This window comes from Armigeres subalbatus, chromosome 3 (genome assembly GCF_024139115.2).
Source record: "Armigeres subalbatus isolate Guangzhou_Male chromosome 3, GZ_Asu_2, whole genome shotgun sequence".
NCBI lineage: Eukaryota > Metazoa > Arthropoda > Insecta > Diptera > Culicidae > Armigeres > Armigeres subalbatus.
The window spans coordinates 287,407,592-287,429,708 of record NC_085141.1 but is presented as its reverse complement, the minus strand read 5'-3'; the positions used below and the strand labels follow the sequence as shown (position 1 = coordinate 287,429,708).

The window sequence follows — 22,117 nt, the reverse complement described above, 5'->3', positions numbered from 1 at the left end:
ATTTGAAATGTTTAAGGCTTCCAAATGCTTCGTTTCGATCAACTAAAGTTTCTTCCAGCTCTTGTTCATCCAACTCATCACTCATCCCGATTATTCTTATAGATGGTTTCAGACTTTCTCGCACATTAACATCGTACAGACCACCCATATCTTTTTCTGCCTTCTCTTTAAGAATTTTGACACTATTCTCATCATCCAGCGCAATCATTACCTCACTGTCTTTACCACTTGTAACCCGTTTCACATTGAGACATCTGGCATCCACTTTTTTTCGCAATTCTGCTCTGATATCTTCCACTTTTACACCTGCTTTTGGCTTAACAACAACAACCGGATTTGGTTTACGCTTTTCTTCCCTAGACTGCATTGGTATCTTAGTTCTGTCTGATTTCAAAACTTCAGCAAAACTAGTCTTTGGTGTAACAACAACATCACTTTGTATTTCTAATTCATCAATTTTTCTTCGCTTTGCAGATGATCTTGTTAGCATACGTCGCGGAACACTATCCTTTTCGTTCTTATTATTATCGCCCCGTTCATTAACACACACTATTTCCTCACGTACAACTTTACGTATAACCTGTTCAAAACTGTTCACCATTTCCGCTATATCGGCGAGATCATTCAGCTTACTCGCAATCTCGTCCAATCTTTTATCATAGTGCCGGTCGTCAAATTTAGCTAGACTCAAACAAGCATCACACACAAACATCGCATTTTTAATCTTTTTCAAAGGGTCGCACCCGGTAAGTAGTGGACGTGGATAGCCAACTTGCACTGGCCAAAACATTCAACAGAAGAGCTCTCGTTAACAATAGGCAGAACGCACTGAGCACACGGCTAGTTGCTGGCTATAGTCGTTTCAGCATCCATCTCTTCACTATCTATTTCCACGGGCATCGTGCCCGGGCCAAAGCAAAGTGAACAGAATAACAGGCTTTTTGTCCAGTAGATTTCACTAGATTATAGCACATGAAAACACTTAACTTGTACGTAAATTAAAACAGTCGATGATCACTTGTCACATAAACAAAAGTTGGGTTTTAACAACACAGTTTAACACACGTAAAACATTAATTTGTTTCTAGCTATACCGCCGCCGCCTTTAAGGGCCCCATACACGCTCCGACATGTTGTCGGCTGTTGAACAGTACAACTTGCCCACAGACGATCCGATGTTACTCCGACCGAACCAAATTTCCTGGGAGCGGAGTCAAAGTTGTACAACGTGTCGGAGCGTGTGTGGGGGACCCCTAAGAAAGAACATTCACGCCGCCGCTGGTTCAGAACAGATCGGTACCCTGGTCTAGCATATGGACCTTAACCAGCGAAAAATTTCCCTGAGCTGTGCGGCGACCATTAAACGAAAACTTACATTTTTGTCATGCATGCCTCGAATCATGACTTTTCCAATGTGTTGAAGCAAAAGAAAGAAAAATGACTGATTGTTGTCTTCCAGGATGGTATTTATGGATCACATTTACTTATGTGACAATCGAAGCAAACTGTCTTTAATCAATAGTACCAACGTCATTCTGAGCCCACGTAACTTTAACGAATGACCCAAGAAACAATAGCCAAGTTTTGGATTGCCACCCAATCCGAACTTCAAGATGTTCTACTGCACGAGCAACTGGTTCAGCGGTTCGAGCCAACCAGAGACAAACAGATCGTGCACGAAATATTATCCGAACTGTACTGCCGATATGTTCCGCTCTGTCGAATGCTTGATCGTTGCTACGATCAAACACTGCAGGTTCAAAAACGTGAGGTCATCCAACGCCTGGCCCTAACGGCCAACCAACGAATGCTGGAGCTGCAGCAGAAGGTGAAACAGATGGAACTCAGTGAGTTCACCTACGTTGACGGAGCACTCCGAGAGCTACACCTGATTCCGGAAGATGTACAGCCGCTGCGGCCTTGTTACTTCCCAATGGAACGATCTGCACAGTGCTCTGAATTAATTGCCACCTCCAGCAAAGCGATGGAACCTTTAACTAGTAGCAGTTCAAGCGAAGGACTGGGCAGTAGTTCCGAAAGCGAGGATGAACCTCCGCCGGATCCAAGACGACCGATTGTCAAACGCGACCGAGCCAAAGAAAAACGAGTTGCCGCATTGAATCTAATTCTTGCCCATGAGAAAGCACGGCGTGCTCGAATCTTGCAGGTAAACTTCCGTTTGCATCCAAAATTGTTCTATCCAAGGCCGAGGGAGGACTCGATTCAAGACGTCCCATATGAGTTTTACCACAAACCGAACCAATTTATGTTGATACCGGTAAAGCGTACTGTGTACGACTGGGATTACTATGTCAAAAAGAAAGACGTCGTGGCGTTCCCATACTATAGGCCACCTGGATGGGTTGAAGAGATTAAGCCGCAGGAAGTTTTGGAAAAGGTCGAAATTATAGAACCGATTAAAGTGGAAGTGAAACAGGAAATAATTGAAGATAATACAGACGAATTGGTTGAAAGAATGATTCAAATACGGTCAGCTCGCAAGATTCAGAAATACTGGAGAAATTACCAAGAACGAAAGCAGTTATTACGCGAACGATACAACCGATCCGTAGTTTTGGGAATGATCGATGAAGAGGAGCGAGGTCCGAATTTGAACAGCAGAATTGAACAAGCCGAAGCAGAGCGGAGAAAACGCAAACCCGAGTTCGACGAAGCCTTTCTGCAAGCTATAGATGACGAAAAAACACGAATTTTGCAACAACGTGGTCCTTGGATCATGGAGGACATTTCCGATCATGTACGCGCTTGGTTCAGAGAGTTCTACGATCGAGCACATGCCTTCGATCGATATCCGGAAATTTGGGAGGGAGGAACCCTGTTGGTAATCAAAGGGGAAACATTAACCCCGGAAGAGTACATGGAGGTGCAAAGGAAGAAAGCACTAGAAAAATTGAAAAGCGTCGAACAGAAGAAAAAAGAGGCCGAACTCCGAAAAAAGGCGAAGGAATTGGCGAAAGAAAAGAAAAAGGAAGCCAAAGAGAAGCTCAGGGAACAGAGGCGCGAGGAGAAGGAACTGGAAAAGAAACAGGGGAAAACCTATGACTTTAAGAAACCGGAGTTTGCTACAAATGCGTATAGTAAGTATTCGCGGAGCACAATTGGTATTCATAGTTATTCAAAATTTGATAATTAACAGTTACAATCGAAGAAACTATAGAGCGTTACGAAAAGGATTGGTATTTTATCGACGAAATGGAAAACGAAGAGGAGTTACCAATCATGGAGTGGATAACGCTGGACAAGTTTGCAGAAGTTCATCAAGAATTACGCCCAATAGTGGATGAAGTGCTTCGCGGAGAACGAGAACTTTTACAAAAAGCTTTATGTAAGGACAGTAAGAAGAAATACAAAGCAGCCAAGCCCAAAAAGGAGAGAAGAAAACGTGCAGGAAAGAAGGGCAAGAAAAAGAAGAAAGAGGCTCCTGATTTGACTGCTGATCGTACGGTAGATTCGCTGTTCGAGGAGCTGATCGATAAAAACATAATCCGAGCGTACAAGAAAAGGAAGATTGACGATTACATCGGTGATTACAACTACGGAGCTTTTGAGAAGAGGAATTATCTGCTCGAAGATCCACCGGCTGCGATGGGTGAAGTGAGGAATATCATCAAAACGTGGCTATTTGGCATGGGTCCTCTGGATCTGCAGAAGCCCAAGTCATTCTGTCTGCTGGGACCCTCAGGGTATGGAAAGACCATGTTGGTAGAGGCCATAAGCAATGAAACGGATGCAGTTCTTTTTGACCTTAGCGTAAAAACAGTTGCTCCTATACCATCAAACCAGATCCCCCTTTTGTTACACATGGTTCTTAAGATGGGTCGTATTCTACAACCAACCGTCATATGCATAGACGAAGCGCACAAACTGTTCTACAAGAAGATCCCTGCCGACGAGCAATCTCTAGATCCCACGAAGTTGGGGAAAGTTCTATTTAAGCAGGTTGTTAAAAAAATCAAAAAGGACGAAAAGATTCTGCTGGTTGGTACATCGAGTCAACCGTGGATGGCGAAGGCAGGGAAGTTCAAGAAGTGCTTTGAGAAATTTCTGTTGATTCCGAAAACCGACTACGGATCAACGCAGCTACTATGGAGACACGCTCTAAGCCAGAAGGTCGGAGTTGGCAAGGATTTTGACATTTCACCTCTCTCGTTGGTAACCAGAGGATATTCGCCAGGACAGATACTCAGCTGCGTGCATCAAACCTTAGGACTGAGGAGGAGAATGAGGTAAGTGAACGTTGAAAGAGACTCAGATTCTTACTTGCTTTCTGCTGTATTAAAGGTAAAACTTAGCTTGGAAACATACAAAAAAAAATTCATCCTCAATTAAGCTTCATCATGCTCGTAAAACTTTTATGTATTAAAAGCAACTACAGCACGGCCTTCGAGATGTTTTGGAGGCCTTTAAATAGTTTTTAATACAATAATTGGGGGTTGCAAAATCTTTCCCCTCGGATATGTTACCTTGCCGCGGTGGGTCGGCTTACGCCATTAGCACTGAGATGGCAACCAAAGACATATCCTGTCGTGGTGGTATCACATGTTGACTATTTTTGTTTGGTGCCGCGTTACATATCTGGCATTGACGCACTAATTTACGGCATTTGCATGTGATCCAACGGACATCGTGTCTTGGAGCCTTGAATGGTAGTGCAGTCAGGCAGAGGCCTTTTTGATCAGTGATAATGATGTGAGTTCTCTTCTTTTCGGCAATACTTTTCTGCTGTGTTCCCTGTGACGATGAGTCGTAGCCACGATCACACTTAGCTAGCTAGGCATTTATTGATACACAATGTATTCAAGACATTCGTAGGGAAATGACTACTGGATTCACTGAGTAGAAGTTTTTGTTTGAACTAGGAACGATAATGGGAGAGAGTATCTATTAGTCTTTTGAGCCAGTTCAACAGTGTCTTAATGGACGACATGATCCTTGTACGGCTGTAAGACTGCTTCAAAAGTTATTAACTTGTCATTTTTTATAAATCGGGGATTGAACACTTTACTATACTTGATAAAAAAAAACTTCCGGCTCAGTTTCTACGATGAAACATTGGGCAACATGTTCCATGTGAGTCAGATAAATTGATTCGGTCGATTTTGAACGCGTACAATGACAATAGACGTATAAATAGCATAAAAACTGGCTAAATAATTTGACTCTGACAAGAAAATGACAAAAATGACTTTAAACTATACAGTGGCGTAGCCACGGGGGTGGTTTTGGACATAAAACCCCCCCCCAGAGACAAAATTTTTAGAAGAAATTTTTTTTGCCGAATTTTTTTTTTTGGGGAGCCCCCTCCCTCTTACTTTACTTACTTATGAATCCTGTACACCCCCGGTGTTGCAAAGGGCCGACCGATCTCCATTCGGAGCGTTGCCCAGCTATCGCTTTAACCTGTTGCCAGGTTATATTTCGGTCTTTTATTTTTTTATTTATGGCCTCTGGGTCTGCCTCTGCTGCGATGTCCTGCTGGGTTCCAGTCTAATGCTTGTTTACGGATTTCGTTTCCGCCCCTACGTAGAGTGTGGCCTACCCAGCCCACTTCCGATCCCGAATTTTTGTTGCTATCGGCCTCTGGTGACAACGACGATGGAGCTCGTTGCTTGAGATCAAGTTGTGAGACCACCAGGCCCGAATTATATACCGCAGGCATCTGTTAATAAACACCTGCAGCCGTTGAGTGTTCTCCACTGATACACACCACATGTTTCGCTAGCGTATAACAGCACAGATTTCACGTTAGAGTTGAAAATTCGTATTTTGGCGCGTTCACTTATCTGCCTGTTTTTCCAGATATTTCTTAAACTCGCAAAGGCAGCCCTTGCTTTTTTGATACGTGCGTCTATGTCGATCTTGGCACCGCCGTCTGACGCCATTTGGCTACCAAGATATTGGAAGCTTTCAACATTTTCCACTGGTTGCCCGGCTACTGTGAAACTGGAAGTAGTCACCGTGTTTACATCCAACGATTTGGTTTTGTTGACGTTGATGACTAAACCTGCCGAAGAGTAGCGCTCGGCAAGGTCGTTGAGCTTACTCTGCACGCAGAGCGCCGTTGAGCGAGGAGTGCAACGTCATCAGCCAACTCGAAGTCGTTTAGGTGCTCCATGGTTATGGGCTGCCAAAACAGCCCGCGGTTTGGTTAACTGTCAATCGCTCCTACCAGAATCTCGTCGATTACGATGAGGAACAGTAATGGTGATAGAATACATCCTTGCCTCACACCAACTACGACCCGGATAGGGTCGGACAATATCCCATTGCAGGCATGGTAGCGGGTCACTTTTTAGTGACTTGGTTACTTTTTCGGCCTAGTCACGTTTTTCGACCTCAAGTCACTAAAGTCACTTTTTCTCGCAAAAAGTCACTATTTGCAATTATTTTGAAACTATTGACCAAGATTATTTTATAAAGCTTTATGTATCCATCGGATGATGCTTTGTTCATGGCAGAAATGAAATTACGGATCTTGGAAAAATGATCGCTCAGAAACTTCGCCAGCCATTTAACTCGCTGCTCTTATTGGCATTTCACCAGTAGCTAATTGAAGGTGTTTTACGTCACAATTTATAAATTGGTATACAATCATGCAATCAGGTGACCTGTCAATTTCAATCTTTATACATTGGTAGACATGCTTCTCCCCTGTTTTACCAAGAACTAAAGTAGTTTACCAAGAAAGGCGCCGTAACTGCAAAGTGGATTGATCCGTAGATAAAATGACACATTCATACACCAAAACAATTGGAAAATATTTGAATCTCGTGATTCAATCGTGGTTAAAATCTGCAGAAAATAGAACGGAGCGTTATACCAGTTTTATTTTTTTTACATTTGACTGGTATAAAAAATGAATCTAGAACAGCTGCTGGGAAAATGAATGTTTCAGATTCATATTCAAACTGACAGCCCCGAACGATTTTAATCACTGCTGATTTTACCCTTAGGGTGAAATCAGGAGTGATTCAGTTTGATTCTAAATTTTCGACCACTATTCTAGTTTGCATCTGGAGCAAAATAGAACAAACTCGCTGGTTTCCCCAGCAGTGTTCTATTCATGTTCTATTCATGTAATTTTCAATTAATTGAAATCATTATGTTACTGCCAAGAAAGGCGCCGGAATTGCAAAGTGGATTGATCCGTAGATAAAATGACGCATCCATGCACCAAAACAATTGAAAAATATTTGAATCTCGTGATTCAATCGTGGTTCAAATCTGCAGAAAATAGAACGGAGCGTTATACCAGTTTTATTTTTTTGACGGTTGACTGGTATAAAAACTGAATCTAGAACAGCTGCTGAGAAATTCAATGTTTCAGATTCATATTCAAACTGACAGCCCCGAACGATTTGAATCACTGCTGATTTTACTCTTATACCGTATTTTTATAATAGATCCTCTAGACAAATGATCGTTATGTGGCGAGTTATTTTTTTGATTGACAGCCTTATTTACTCTATTATTTACTGTGTTTTGTTCCTCCTAAAAATGTTTTTAGTGGCCACGCAAAATTTGTACAACTTCTCCCAATAATGACCAAATGCATTTCAAAATGATTTCACAACACAAATCGCTAAATATGCTTGAAACCTTTGTCCCGGTTCCGGGGTCTAATTACTCGCTTTACCACGTGTCGGGTGAATCACAACTGGGGACTTAAGCGCCACCTTCTTTAGAAGGGTCATCAGTGCCGTTAAAGTCCGGCCAAAGACTCCTAATTAAGGGCAGGTAATTATTTCCCAAATCACATAAAAACCATAAAAAGAGCCCAAACGGAAACCAATCACTGAACTAGAAAAGCTCTACCTTATCAGCGTTCGACTATTTTCAATTCTATCGCACCAACAAACTCTGAGATCAATTAAGGCGCAAGAAATCCTATACTACCAAAGGCTACAATCTAAATCGAGGAAGCAGTACTTACGGCTTATTACTTATTCTAAAGCAAATCCCAAAACTAGAAACTGAGAAAAAATCCAATAATGATTAAATAAAAATAATAATTCGCAAAAGAGTGTAAAACCAAAATGATCGAATAGAGGGTTGGAGTGGAACTAATTTTAATATTTACATTTTTTTTTACAAAAAGGCCTTATTTACACTATTTACAGGTTTATTCGAGCTCATTAGCACTAATAGGAACAGGCTTTTGCTGGCCAGCTGGCACGTGGTTCCAACGACGGAAGAGTTTCGATGTCGTCGTTGTCGGAGCTTTTCGGTTTTGGTTCCAATCGCCGTATTCTAGAGCGGCCGCACAGCAGGGTTTCGACGGGTATATTTGCGCCCCGGACCCGAAGGTGGTGGTCAGGCTGCTTGCCACCTAGCGACGACCGAGTGCCGTGACAGTACGGATAGCGTGCCTCCAGCACAAACACCCACGTTGAATGGGTTGGCACCTGTTCAACGTAACTTATGTCATGCTCGAGCACTCTTATTTTCAATAAACTTCCTTACCTTTTTATCCAACCGATTTTTGCTTAACACTCTTATTTGAAAAATTTAAACCACAAACCGAAATAACTCAAAATCTAATTTAAAGAAAATGCAATCGAATAAGTTTATAATTTAGCCAGAAAACATTCCAAACAAACGCACTTCACCGTTTTAGATTGCACTACACGCAAATAATTTTGGTTAACACCATAGAAAAATCAGGTAAACTTTAAACTGATATGATCACTTGCCAACGGTTTCCACCGGAATTACTCAGAGTTCGTCTCCCAATATGCTCAACCCCCTAAGTCGGTGAACTGATATTGTATTTCTCTTCTTAATTCTGATTGGTCCAAAATGGGTTTCCGGTTTTTCTTTTATTGAAATTTGTGAATTCTGATTGGTCGGGAAAAAGGGTTTCCCGTTCAGCTATATCGAATTAATTGATCATCACTATGAGGAATTTTCAAATTAATCGAGCTTCAGACTGCGCCTAAAAGATGGCAACACAAGATACATCATTTTTCAAATAGGATTTTTAAAATATTCGAGTACTAGAACAAGCATACACATAAAATTCTCCGCCTGAAATAAGGCAATCTAATTGTTCTAAAATTTTACTGCAACCTGTTTATGTGGATTATGCTTTCACGTGACCCACGTGACATACAATGTTAATAAGGGCGGTATACATCTAGGACATTTATTCAAAAATAAATAACAAAGAGGAGACAATTGCGAATCAACTATACAAATCTGACATGTAACAAATACATTTGTTACATGCTGATTGATCTTCATTGATAAAAATGCCAACATACCACCACAATTTCAGGATTTTTGGATTTTGAATTGTTGCCTCAATTTGAATAGACTTGATCCTTCATTAGTCATCTATATAAACATTTGTCTAAAAGCAAATATAATTTGTTCTCAATTTTTTTTATTGGACTGATGTAATGAAGGGTTGAAGAGAAACGACTGGTATGACGGCGAATGTGAGCAGTTAGTGGAGGAGAAGAATGCAGCATGGGCGAGATTGCTGTAACACCGCACGAGGGCGAATCTTCTTCTTCTTCTTCTTATTGGCATTACATCCCCACACTGGGACAGAGCCGCCTTGCAGCTTAGTGTTCATTAAGCACTTCCACAGTTATTAACTGCGAGGTTTCTAAGCCAGGTTACCATTTTTGCATTCGTATATCATGAAGCTAGCACGATGATACTTTTATGCCCAGGGAAGTCGAGACAATTTCCAATCGAGACAATTGCCTAGACCGGCACCGGGAATCGAACCCAGCCACCCTCAGCATGGTCTTGCTTTATAGCCGCGCGTCTTACCGCACGGCTGTCGCATGATACAATCGATCGGGACCAGCTATGGCAACTAATGCACGAACACGGTTTTCCGGATAAACTGACACGGTTGATCAAAGCGACGATGGATCGGGTGATGTGCGTAGTTCGAGTTTCAGGGACATTCTCGAGTCCCTTCGAAACCCGCAGAGGGTTACGGCAAGGTGATGGTCTTTCGTGTCTGCTATTCAACATCGCTTTGGAAGGGGTAATACGAAGAGCAGGGATTAACACGAGTGGTACAATTTTCAATAACTCCGTCCAGCTATTTGGCTTCGCCGACGACATAGATATTATGGCACGTAACTTTGAGAAGATGGAGGAAGCCTACATCAGACTGAAGAGGGAAGCTAAGAGGATCGGGCTAGTCATCAACACGTCGAAGACGAAGTACATGATAGGAAGAGGTTCAAGAGAGGACAATGTGAGCCACCCACCGCGAGTCTGCATCGGTGGTGACGAAATCGAGGTGGTAGAAGAATTTGTGTACTTGGGTGACTGCCGAAAATTACACCAGCAGAGAAATTCGGAGACGCATAGTGGCTGGAAATCGTACGTACTTTGGACTCCGCAAGACGCTCCGATCGAATAGAGTTCGCCGCCGTACCAAACTGACAATCTACAAAACGCTCATTAAACCGGTAGTTCTCTACGGACACGAGACCTGGACGATGCTCGTGGAGGACCAACGCGCACTTGGAGTTTTCGAAAGGAAAGTGCTGCGTACCATCTATGGTGGGGTGCAGATGGCGGACGGTACGTGGAGGAGGCGAATGAACCACGAGTTGCATCAGCTGTTGGGAGAACCATCCATCGTACACCGCAAAAATCGGACGACTGCCAGGCCCACCGCAGTAGCCAGAATGTCAGACAGTAACCCGGTGAAAATGGTTCTCGACAACGATCCGACGATCCGATCAGTGGGAAAGTTGCATCGATCAGGTGGAAAATGACTTGCGGACCCTCCGTAGACTGCGTGGTTGGCGACGTGTAGCAATGAACCGAGCCGAATTGAGAAGACTCTCATATACCGCATAGGCCACTTCGGCCTTAGTCTGAATAAATAAATAAATAAATAAATGAAGGGTTTGCCCTTTAAAAAAAATTTATTGAGTAGATATCATAGAAAGGAGATCAAGTCTCCCCAATTTTGAAGATTGCATGCGCTGTCGAATTCCATAGCAAAAATCGTTCATGAATACGCAGCAAGTCGGAAAATCTGCGTATTTTGTAGAAAAACTATTTAAAAGTTCAGAGAGCATGGTCCTCGTTACAAGCAGAAGGTCAAGAGTTCAATCCAATGCTCGTTGTACATGAATCTTCATAATTCTTGTTTCGTTTTCTACCAAAACGATTCGTAAAAAAAATTCCAAAAAATTCCGTGGCACCAGTGACAAATCGTAGAATTCTCTGCATCTTTCTAATGTGGGTGTTCAGCTAATCCGGTGTCAGGCCATTAGGCCGAAGGCCATTTGGCCGAAGGTCATTAGGCCGAATGGTCATTAGGCCGAATGGTCATTAGGCCGAATGGTCATTAGGCCGAATTAGCAAAAAGAAGCAAAAATGGAAAAACGAGAAGTGCTGTCTTCTTTTTTCTTCTCTTTTCTTTTTTTTTCGCTCTTCCTTCTTGCTCCTTCCTATTTCCTTCTTCTATGGTACTTATTTCTTCTCCCTTCTTTCTTCTTCTTTCTGCATTCGCTTTCCTTCTTTCTTCCTTCATTCTTCTTCTTTCTTAGTTCTTCGGTCTTCCTCTTCCTTCTTTCTTCTTCCTCCTTCCTTCTTCCTTATTTTTTCTTCTTTTCCCCACGCTTCTTCTTTCTACTTTCTTCTTCTTGTTTCCTTCTTCTTTCTTCCTTCTCTCCATCTTTTTTTATTCTTCTTTCTTTTTCTTACTACCTTCTTCCTTTTTCCTTCTTCCTTCTCAATTATTCCTTCTTTCTTCTTCATTTTTCCTTCTTCGCTTTTTTCTCCCTTTTAACTTCTTCCTTCTTCGCTTTTTTCTCCCTTTTAACTTCTTCGTTCTTCCTTATTGTTTATTCCTTCTTCCTTCTTCTTTCTTCTTTCTATCTTCGTCCTTCCACCTTTTTCCTTCTTCCTTCTTCCTTCTTTCTTCCTTCTTCCTTCTTCCTTCTTTCTTCCTTCTTCCTTCTTCCTTCTTCGTCCTTCCTTTTCCCTTATCCTTTCTTCCTTATCCCTTCTTCCTTCTTTCTTCTTCCTTCTTTCTTCTTCCTTCTTTCTTCTTCCTTCTTCCTTCTTCCTTCTTTCTTCTTTCTTCTTTCTTCTTCCTTCATTCTTCTTCCTTCATTCTTCTTCCTTCTTCCTTCTTCCTTCTTTTTTCTTCCTTCTTCCTTCTTCCTTCTTCCTTCTTTCTTCTTTCTTCTTCCTTCTTCCTTCTTCCTTCTTCCTTCTTCCTTCTTCCTTCTTCCTTCCTCCTTCCTCCTTCCTCCTTCTTCCTTATTCCTTCTTCCTTCTTCCTTTTTCCGTCTTCTTTCTTCCTTCTTCCCTTCTTCCTTCTTCCTTTTTCCTTCTTCGTTCTTCCTTTTCCCTTATCCCTTCTTCCTTATACCTTCTTCCTTCTTTCTTCTTCCTTCTTTCTTCTTCCTTCTTTCTTCTTCCTTCTTCCTTCATTCTTCTTCCTTCTTCCTTTTTCCTTCTTCCATCTTCCTTCTTCCTTCTTCCTTCTTCCTTCTTTCTTCTTCCTTCTTCCTTCTTCCTTCTTCCTTCTTTCTTCTTCCTTCTTCCTTCTTCCTTATTCCTTCTTCCTTCTTCCTTCTTCCTTCTTCCTTCTTCCTTCTTCCTTCTTCCGTCTTCCTTATTTCTTCTTCCTTCTTCCTTTTTCGTTCTTCCTTCTTCATTCTTCCTTCTTCCTTCTCCCTTCTTGCTTCTTCCTTCTTCCTTCTTTCTTTTTCCTTCTTTCTTTTTCCTTCTTCCTTCTTCCATCTTCCTTCTCCCTTCTTCCTTTTTCCTTCTTCCTTTATTCATCTTCCTACTTTCTTCTTCCTTCTTCCTTCTTATTCTTCCTCCTTTCTCCTTCTTCCTTCTTTCTTCTTCCTTCTTGATTTTTTCTTCTTCTCTCTTTCCACCTTATTTAACCTCTCTTCTTCTTTCTTCTTCCTTCTTCTTTATTCTTTCTTTCTCCCGTCTTCCTTTTTTCTTATTTTTTCTTTCTTCTTCCATCTTCCTTCTTCCATCTTCCTTTTTCCTTCTTCTTTCTTCCTACTTCTTCACTTCGCACAACTCATTTCTCCCTCCCCAGTTCTCATTCGGCCTAATGGCCATTCGGCCTAATGGTCATTCGGCCTAATGACCGTTCGGCCTAATGACCCAGCATCAGCTAATCCAATGATCGTAATTTTCACTCATTCTCAAGAGAAGAGAATGCTCATTCACGCAGATTTTAGCCGAGAAATCATTTTTGGGAAAGAAAAACAGGTGTTATTAGTGATAACCATATTTCGCTCACTTCTAGCGACGTAAAAATTTGATCTGCTTGCAAGACTACTCATAGTTTTGAGTAGTCCTGCTTTTGACTGATATTGAGTAAAATTTCCGTGGAGAAAAGAGAAGGGCAATCCAAAAGAGAGGGCAATACAATTTTACAGAGATGCATCCTGAACAGAACATGAGCCAAGAGCGTGCCTTTGTGTTCAAAGCTTTGAACTCTGAACACAGTTCAGTGTGCACTGGATTGGTACGCAAGCAAAACGATCATGGTAACTAAGATTCCTTAGATTTGGAACTATGCAAAAACATACGAGCATGCTTGATTTCTATACGTTAGATGCTCACGTGTTCCAATACTAGCCGAAAAATGAGTAGCATGCCGTCGTTTGAGTTTGTTTTCCTAGGATACAAGTTGCTAAGCTAGGTCAGCGCTCTTGAACAGTGTGCAGTGTTCAGAACATTTTGAACACGAACACGCGTTCTCGCGTTCAGATGCATCTCTGCAATTTTACTTAATCGTTTCTCTTCTGAGTTTGTTCTAAGAGATAAAAGTTGTGAGTGAAAGATGATTTCCGCCACAAATTACGGGAAAATTATTCTTCTTCGCCCCAAAAACGCTTGATTGCAACTGAAATTGGATGTCACTATTTAGTCACTTTTTTTGCAACTGAAAGTCACTATTTGGTCCCTTTTTTCGTCAGCTTTGGTCACTAAAGTCACTATTTTCAGTGGCTGATTTTCTCAGAAACCCCTCTGCGTCTCAGGGCGCCCCACATATTCTCGTGATTGATACGATCGAAAGCTTTTTCGTAGTCAATGAATATCAAGTAAAGGTACTCTTGGAATTCGTTGACCTGCTCCAGAATTATACGGAGCGTGATAATATAGTCCACACAGGATCTTCCGGCACGGAATCCTTTGGCCGCCGGAGAGTCGCATCGATCTTCTCCTGAATCCGGGCTAGGATAATTTTGCACAGAACTTTGGGAACGGTACACAGCAACATAATGCCTCGCCAGTTATCGCATACAGTCAGGTCACCCTTTTTGGGCACCTTTACTAAGATACCTTGCATCCAGTCGACCGGGAAAGTTGCGGTGTCCCAGATATTACGAAATAAACGATGCAGTAGTTGAGCGGATGTCATGGGGTCAGCTTTGAGCATCTCGGCTGATATGCAGTCGACCCCTGGTGCTTTATTCGATTTCATGCTTTGGATGGCTGTTTGAATCTCTAGCAGTGATGGAGCTTCGGTATTGACGTGACGCGTGTTATACGTCGGATCCTAGGCAGATCATGGCGAGGTGATGATGGCCTGGCTGGCACTTGAAAAAGTTGTACGAGCGTTTCAGCTGGTCAGTTGAGTCGGTCAATAACTGATCCAAGATTTTTTTATGTACAGGTTATCCGACTTGTCAATATCCCCAACTAGGTTATCTCTGATTTTTGTATGGAATTTATGCTCGTTTGTTTACGTTTTGCACTGAAAATGTATGTTTCCCCCCCACGCTGGTTATTCCCATCTTCTGACGAAGTCGGATAACCTGTACATAAAAAAATCTTGAACTGATCATTCGCGTCTTTCACAGGCATCGTTGCATTCATCTTCGCCCCGCTTAAGCGTCGTGAGATATCGTAGAGGAGGCGAATGTCCCCGGTCCCCGGTCTCCTTCGTCGGCCAGAGAGTCTGCCCACGCTCGCTTGTCCCGTCGACATGAGCGTTTTACTTCCTTCTCAAGAGCCGCGTATCGCTGGCAGGCTAAGACTTTGGCTCCTCTGGTTTTCGATCGCTCTATCGCGGCTTTGGCTTCTCTTCGCTCCTCTATCTTCCTCCAGGTCTCATCGGTGATCCATTGTTTTCTCTGGGTGCGCAGTTCGCCCAGATTGTTCTCGCTGGTGGCGATGAAGGCATTCTTGATGGCGGTCCATGGGTCTTCCACGCTGCCACCTTCCGGGATATCTGCAGCACGCGTCTCCAGCCAAGGGCCGTTTCACCGTGGCATGTTCCAGTCGGCGTGTGTTGAATCGTCGTCCAACTCTTTCCTCCTGCCGACGAATCCGCGCAATGCGCAGGCGTATTTCGCCGATGAGGAGGTGATGATCAGACGCGATATCGGCACTACATTTATTCCGTACATCAAGAAGGCTCCGTTTCCATTTTCGGCTGATGCAGATGTGGTCGATTTGATTTTCTTGTGAACCGGTCGATGAGGGAAGAGCGATCCCCCGATCACCATGTCGTTATTACCACAAAATTCTGCGAACAGCTCTTCGTTTTCGCTCATTTCTCCGAGACCATGGCGTCCCATAATGCGCTCATGGTTCGAGTTGTCGGATCCGATATTCGCATTGAAGTCGCCCAAACAAATCTTGATATCACCCTTCGGGATTCTATCTAAGACGGCATTGAGTTGACTGTAGAAGTTCTCTTTGTCTTGCAGATCGGCAGCATCGGTTGGCGCATAACATTGGATTATAGTAAGGTTTCGGGCCCGTGTTCTAAATCTGGCAACGATTATCCTTTCACTTATAGGCTCCCACTTCATAAGCGCAGAGTGTGCCTGAGCGCTTAGTAGGAAGCCAACTCCGCGATGCCGGGGAGCGTATTCACCTCGTAAACCAGAGTATAGCAGAACTTGTCCCGACGGCGTTCTGTGTTCTCCAAAGTTTGGCCAACGGACTTCACTCAGTCCCGGAATCTCAAGCTTCATGCGACGTGCCTTATTGGCAAGTTGAGTTGTGCCAATTTACCCTGCTGGGCTAGGGTTAAAACGTTACATGTTCCTATTCGTGTCCGTTGTTTCGCGCTAAGAGTCGTCGCCATAAAATCAGTCCATATTCTTTCATTATCGGATTCTCGAACAAATTGATGAGCATGAGCATATACGGGTTAGTTTAATTTTGATTTTTAGGTCACACCGAAACGGGTTAAGTCTTGTTTCTGGATCACCATTTTGATCGCAATTTTGGAATGCATTGCAAGATCTGGTTTATTTTATACAGCAAACAGTGGAAAATTAGCTTTGTTGCTTGTGTGTTGAGTTTTATTTTAATTTTTCATTATTTTAGACTTGCGCGAAAACCACTTACTGCCCAAGAACTGTTGGATTATTTTCTTCAAAAAGTTCCACCGGAGTATCCCATTGCAGATAAGGTAAATTAGTATTAGTCTATTGTTTCAAATTCCATTAAATCCACTATTGTCCTGCATTGCTAGGAATACTTGAAGTACGAGAAATTCTACAAGAAAGCGGACAAACTTGCCAAACAACGCGCTAAAATGCTAAAAATTCGGGCAGAAGAACTCGCTAAGAAAAAAGCCAAGGAAGCGAAGAAGAAAAAGTAGAACCGCGTTCGGATACGATACGAAATATAGATTATGGTTTGCATATCGAGGACAAAAAAATAACGATCAAATTTATTAGTTTTGTACATTTGTTCATCAATGTATGGCTTCCCAAAAAAGAAGAATTGGGTTTGTAAACGAAACATTTTCAAATAGTACAGTACAAAAGATAAAAGATACAAACAAAAAAAAACTTAGGCGTTTGTCATGGAAAGGCTCCAAATCAACAGAGAAAAATAGAGAGATTAACACAGATAGGTACATATAAAACAGCGTTACAAATAAATTTGCACAAAATAGAAAGAAACCCCTCGTCAGATGTAAATGAGAAAGTCTTTCCGCCCTGTGACGCTTTCGGCGAGTCGCTTACCAGCATCGGTTGGAGCGCTGAATGCGATCTCGTCGTAGCTCATCTGATAACCGAACACAAAGTGCGATCTCATGACGGCGAGCATCGTTCGCGCAATGCCATGGCCTCGAAAGCTGGGCGAGACCCATATTCGGGAAATTCCGCATCTGTGAAGACATAAATTTCGATTAGTGTCACAGTTTTTTTGTATTTCGGAAATTACGATTCACGCACTTCACCGGGTAGGCTTCCATCGTGCAACAGTCGATGGATCCTTCCAGTCCCTCGATTGTCAGCAAACGATTGGCGTGGGATTGTGGTTGAGCAACGCAAACCCCGAGTACGGTGCTCCTAGCTATGACGAAGGGCCGTTTCACCGTGGCATGTTCCAGTCGGCGTGTGTTGAATCGTCGTCCAACTCTTTCCTCCTGCCGATGAATCCGCGCAATGCGCAGGCGTATTTCGCCGATGAGGAGGTGATGATCAGACGCGATATCGGCACTACATTTATTCCGTACATCAAGAAGGCTCCGTTTCCATTTTCGGCTGATGCAGATGTGGTCGATTTGATTTTCTGTAAAGCCGTCACGGGAGACCCACGTGACCTTGTGAACCGGTCGATGAGGGAAGAGCGATCCCCCGATCACCATGTCGTTATTACCACAAAATTCTGCGAACAGCTCTCCGTTTTCGCTCATTTCTCCGAGACCATGGCGTCCCATAATGCGCTCATGGTTCGAGTTGTCGGATCCGATCTTCGCATTGAAGTCGCCCAAACAGATCTTGATATCACCCTTTGGAATTCTATCTAAGACGGCATTGAGTTGACTGTAGAAGTTCTCTTTGTCTTGCAGATCGGCAGCATCGGTTGGCGCATAACATTGGATTATAGTAAGGTTTCGGGCCCGTGTTCTAAATCTGGCAACGATTATCCTTTCACTTATAGGCTCCCACTTCATAAGCGCAGAGTGTGCCTGAGCGCTTAGTAGGAAGCCAACTCCGCGATGCCGGGGAGCGTGTTCACCTCGTAAACCAGAGTATAGCAGAACTTGTCCCGACGGCGTTCTGTCTCAAGCTTCATGCGACGTGCCTCATTGGCAAGTTGAATTGTGCCAATTTACCCTGCTGGGCTAGGGTTAAAACGTTACATGTTCCTATTCGTGTCCGTTGTTTCGCGCTAAGAGTCGTCGCCATAAAATCAGTCCATACTCTTTCATTATCGGATTCTCGAACAAATTGATGAGCATGAGGATATACGGGTTAGTTTTATTTTGATTTTTAGGTCACACCGAAACGGGTTAAGTCTTGTTTCTGGATCAACATTTTGATCGCAATTTTGGAATGCATTGTAAGATCTGGTTCATTTTATACAGCAAAAAGGGAAAAATGTTTCACACAAATTTAGCTTTGTTGCATGTGTGTTGAGTTTTATTTTAATTTTTCATTATTTTAGACTTGCGCGAGAACCACTTACTGCTCAAGAACTGTTGGATTATTTTCTTCAAAAAGTTCCACCGGAATATCCCATTGCAGATAAGGTAAATTATTATTAGTCTATTGTTTCATATTCCATTAAATCCACTATTGTCCTACATTGTTAGGAATACTTGAAGTACGAGAAATTCTACAAGAAAGCGGACAAACTTGCCAAACAACGCGCTAAAATGCTAAAAATTCGGGCAGAAGAACTCGCTAAGAAAAAAGCCAAGGAAGCGAAGAAGAAAAAGTAGAACCGCGTTCGGATACGATACGAAATATAGATCGTGGTTTGCATATAGAGGACAAAAAAAATAACGATCAAATTTATTAGTTTTGTACATTTGTTCATCAATGTATGGCTTCCCAAAAAGAAGAATTGGGTTTGTAAACGAAACATTTTCAAATAGTACAGTACAAAAGATAAAAGATACAAACAAGAAAAAAACTTAGGCGTTTGTCATGGAAAGGCTCCAAATCAACAGAGAAAAATAGAGAGATTAACACAGATAGGTACATATAAAACAGCGTTACAAATAAATTTGCACAAAATAGAAAGAAACCCCTCGTCAGATGTAAATGAGAAAGTCTTTCCGCCCTGTGACGCTTTCGGCGAGTCGCTTACCAGCATCGGTTGGAGCGCTGAATGCGACCTCGTCGTAGCTCATCTGATAACCGAACACAAAGTGCGATCTCATGACGGCAAGCATCGTTCGCGCTATGCCATGGCCTCGAAAGCTGGGCGAGACCCATATTCGGGAAATTCCGCATCTGTGAAGACATAAATTTCGATTAGTGTCGCAGATTTTTGTATTTCGGGTATTACGATTCACGCACTTCACCGGGTAGGCTTCCATCGTGCAACAATCGATGGATCCTTCCAGTCCCTCGATTGTCAGCAAACGATTGGCGTGGGATTGTGGTTGCGCAACGCAAACCCCGAGTACGGTGCTCCTAGCTATGGCCAGGTAAACAACCGAGCCCAGCACCAGTTGGCAAGGTTCCCCGAAGCCAAGCTCCCGATCTACCACAGTAAGCACTTCCTGCACCTTACGGAGCTTATGCTGACCGGCGGTCATTCCCACGGCCAATATTCGTCCGCTGACGTCCCACTCCGGGACGTGAGCCACCACCGCTTCACTGTTCCATCCTGGAAATCTGAGAATGTGCAAGGAAGCGTGATAGTTATCATGAATCATCTCTTCCTCCGGCTCGTGGGCGCTGTAGAGCAAACCACATCCCGCACACTGTTGGGCGCCATATTGCCTCTGGCCGGCGTCGATCTGGTACTGATTGAAACCAACGCCCCTGGAGGTTCGCAGCCGTTTCGGTTTGTCACGAATTGCGTCGAAGAGACCGTGACCAATAATGTCATGCTCGACCCGAGATTGCAGTGCAACCGTTCGTTGGTGATCTTTGTAGAAGATGGGGAAAAGTCTGTTCGATTCCGTTTGCGGACGGGTGTCCAACTGATCGGAAACTAAAAAATGTAAAAACAAATTGCACTGTTGGTGTTGTTACAAATAAAATAATTGATTAATTGTTACCATCAGCAGCTCGAGTGATGCTCAACGACGAGGTCATCGTTCGGATTTGCATCGTGGGAGATTCCTGATAATCGAGTTGTGCGCCAGTTCCTTCCTGTGTGCTGCTGCAAGAACTATCTTCACCGCCGGTTCCGTTAAAAAGGGGCGAAAGTCGATCCACATAGATAACATTCGGTTGCATAGGGATCGGTTCGTCGTCGCTTACTTCACTGTGCATCGCATCGATAATTTCGATCTGTACCGCAGCTACGGGTGGTTCAGTTTGAGATTGAAATTCCAAGTCACTTCTTTTGGGTGTGGACTGTTTCGGTTGAACAGCATCTGCTTTCGGTTTGTCTTGTGAACCGAGGAGTTTACTAATGAGGAAGTCCACCTCCAACTGTTCAGAAGCAAGATCCATTTCTGAAAAAAAGAATATTAACGTTCATATGAAGTGAAATACCTGAGCATCGTTCATTAAAAAGTTATAAGAATTCAGCACCTACCGTCGTCGAACAGCGACACGTGCTTCCGCTTCCTTTCCTTACTCTTGTTCAACGAAACCTTGCCACCCTTATGCACCGTGGCTGTGACGTTATGGACCAGCTTATACTCCCGCTTGATCCTCCGGTTAGAACTGGACTTGAAAAACTTTCGGCCGCTTTCGCTACGTCCACCCTCGGATTTTGCATCGAAGTTTTCGTCTTCGTTATCATGATCTGTTGTCCCGCCATCATGCGCATCATCATTGTACAATGAAGCGTTAGCCAAATTCGACATCGACTTGGATAGCGATAGCGGCCGAGCTTGTTCGATGGGATTCCGACTGTCCTTGAGAATCTTGCGGATACGCTCGATCTGTTGTTTAAGCGGTTTGGGATTTTGCGGACTTGATGGAGCCGATTTAGATTGCACCGGCGGTTTGGTTGCCTGTGGCGGTGATTTGTCGAATAGCGTAGCCGTCGATTCGAGGATTTGACTTGTTGACAACTTTTTGACCCTCGCGTTGCTTACCTTTGTTTTGTTCGTCGGTTTTTTGATTTTATGAAAAACTCCTCTGTTAAAACCTCCCAGACGGATCGAGTTTGAACGCTTTTTAGAAGATGGACCCGATTTTCTAGGATTGCTGCTTGACCTCCTTTGAGGTACTCTACAGGAAACAATTGTATTTGGAGGTGACAGGTTTGGAACTGATTTCCGGCCATTCCCAGCATCAGCATTTGAAGAATAGAAGGACTTCGTTGAAATGGGACGAATGTTATTGAACGATAGTGAAGTCCTTGCTCGGCTCTCGCTGTTGAACTCCGAAGAAGAGTTAGCTTTGCACTCGTCACTGGGAGTAAAAGCATCTTCTTGAAAGCTCAATTTACGAAAAGACCTTCTTGGTTCAAGATTTTGACCACCTTTCTCACTCAGACCAGGCGTTTTCAGAATAGGATTTTTCTTCTCATCAATGTTCAAATCAGAATTCATCAGCTTGGATAAACTGTTGGAATTGGTCTCGTCCAAAAGTGTGGATTCAGCCAAAGTCCGCATTCTTGGAGTGCTGCTGGAGAAAGACAGTCGAGTGTCTTCATCTACAATCTGATTTTCTTTGTCATTTGAGGGCGTCAGAATCTCGTACCGTTCTGAGTGCGAGAAACGACGTTCGAAATCAGGCGACAGCGAACGATCGCTTTCTGGTGATGCGTTTCCCAAAATGTTTCGGAATGTGGTAATGTTCAGATCTGTAAAAAAACAATATGTTCAGAACCAGTTTGAAATGATTAATTAGGTCATTGACCTTCTGAAAGCGAGGGCAATCGGATTGAAAATCCCAAAAATTAATCTTGTGAGTGTTCCTTGGACAAATTTTTTAACAGCTTAAATACGTTTTTATCAACATTAGACTCATTTTACAATCGTGATACTCACCCTTCATCGGACCCCGTTTGGGACTGTTGCTGAATTTGAGCGGACTCATAGGTCCTAGATCGGAGTCCTCCCTGGTCCTGCGATCCACGCCAGATTCTGTCGAAAACAGGGATTTCTTTCGGTCGGACATTTTCGGAGTCGGAACATGCCGAGAACGAGTCACAATCCGGGGAGTGTCCATTCCGTCGTATTAGTAAACGTACTCGCGCTCCCACGTCAGTTAAATTATTTGTCCAACATTCA

At 43.1% G+C, this 22,117-nt stretch overlaps 2 protein-coding genes across 5 annotated transcripts; one reads left to right on the top strand and one right to left on the bottom strand.

The window, feature by feature from the left end:
* The first annotated feature begins 1,503 nt into the window (after window positions 1-1,503).
* LOC134224725 (IQ and AAA domain-containing protein 1-like) lies at window positions 1,504-18,701 on the top strand. 3 transcript variants are annotated; one of them, XM_062704253.1, is made up of 4 exons: window positions 1,504-3,098; window positions 3,158-4,247; window positions 18,412-18,496; window positions 18,560-18,701. In XM_062704253.1, exons 1-4 carry the CDS (start codon window positions 1,559-1,561, stop codon window positions 18,686-18,688), a joined length of 2,844 nt encoding a protein of 947 aa, XP_062560237.1. In that variant the 5' UTR covers window positions 1,504-1,558; the 3' UTR covers window positions 18,689-18,701. The 3 variants fall into 3 exon arrangements, with proteins under 3 accessions (XP_062560237.1, XP_062560236.1, XP_062560239.1); XM_062704252.1 differs by lacking the exons at window positions 18,412-18,496; window positions 18,560-18,701 and adding exons at window positions 16,333-16,417; window positions 16,481-16,636; XM_062704255.1 differs by lacking the exons at window positions 18,412-18,496; window positions 18,560-18,701 and adding an exon at window positions 8,142-8,455.
* On the bottom strand, window positions 16,647-22,070 carry LOC134224726 (N-acetyltransferase eco). 2 transcript variants are annotated; one of them, XM_062704257.1, is made up of 5 exons: window positions 21,875-22,070; window positions 20,467-21,687; window positions 19,982-20,383; window positions 19,272-19,914; window positions 16,647-17,125 (listed from the first exon to the last, which is right to left on the bottom strand). In XM_062704257.1, the coding sequence occupies exons 1-5, from the start codon at window positions 22,053-22,055 to the stop codon at window positions 16,924-16,926; spliced, it is 2,649 nt and encodes an 882-aa protein (XP_062560241.1). In that variant the 5' UTR covers window positions 22,056-22,070; the 3' UTR covers window positions 16,647-16,923. The 2 variants fall into 2 exon arrangements, with proteins under 2 accessions (XP_062560241.1, XP_062560240.1); XM_062704256.1 differs by lacking the exon at window positions 16,647-17,125 and adding an exon at window positions 18,736-19,205.
* Between the last annotated feature and the right edge of the window lie 47 nt (window positions 22,071-22,117).

Excerpts from the sequence above, each read along its gene's own strand:
- LOC134224725 (XM_062704253.1), top strand. The coding sequence starts at position 1,559 with ATGACCCAAGAAACAATAGCCAAGTTTTGGATTGCCACCCAATCCGAA. Across the intron at positions 4,248-18,411 it reads GGACTGAGGAGGAGAATGAG|ACTTGCGCGAGAACCACTTA; the intron begins GTAAGTGAACGT and ends TCATTATTTTAG. Across the intron at positions 18,497-18,559 it reads AATATCCCATTGCAGATAAG|GAATACTTGAAGTACGAGAA; the intron begins GTAAATTATTAT and ends CTACATTGTTAG.
- LOC134224726 (XM_062704257.1), bottom strand. The coding sequence starts at position 22,055 with ATGGACACTCCCCGGATTGTGACTCGTTCTCGGCATGTTCCGACTCCG. Across the intron at positions 19,915-19,981 it reads CATCACTCGAGCTGCTGATG|TTTCCGATCAGTTGGACACC; the intron begins GTAACAATTAAT and ends TACATTTTTTAG. Across the intron at positions 17,126-19,271 it reads ATGGAAGCCTACCCGGTGAA|ATGCGGAATTTCCCGAATAT; the intron begins GTGCGTGAATCG and ends ATGTCTTCACAG.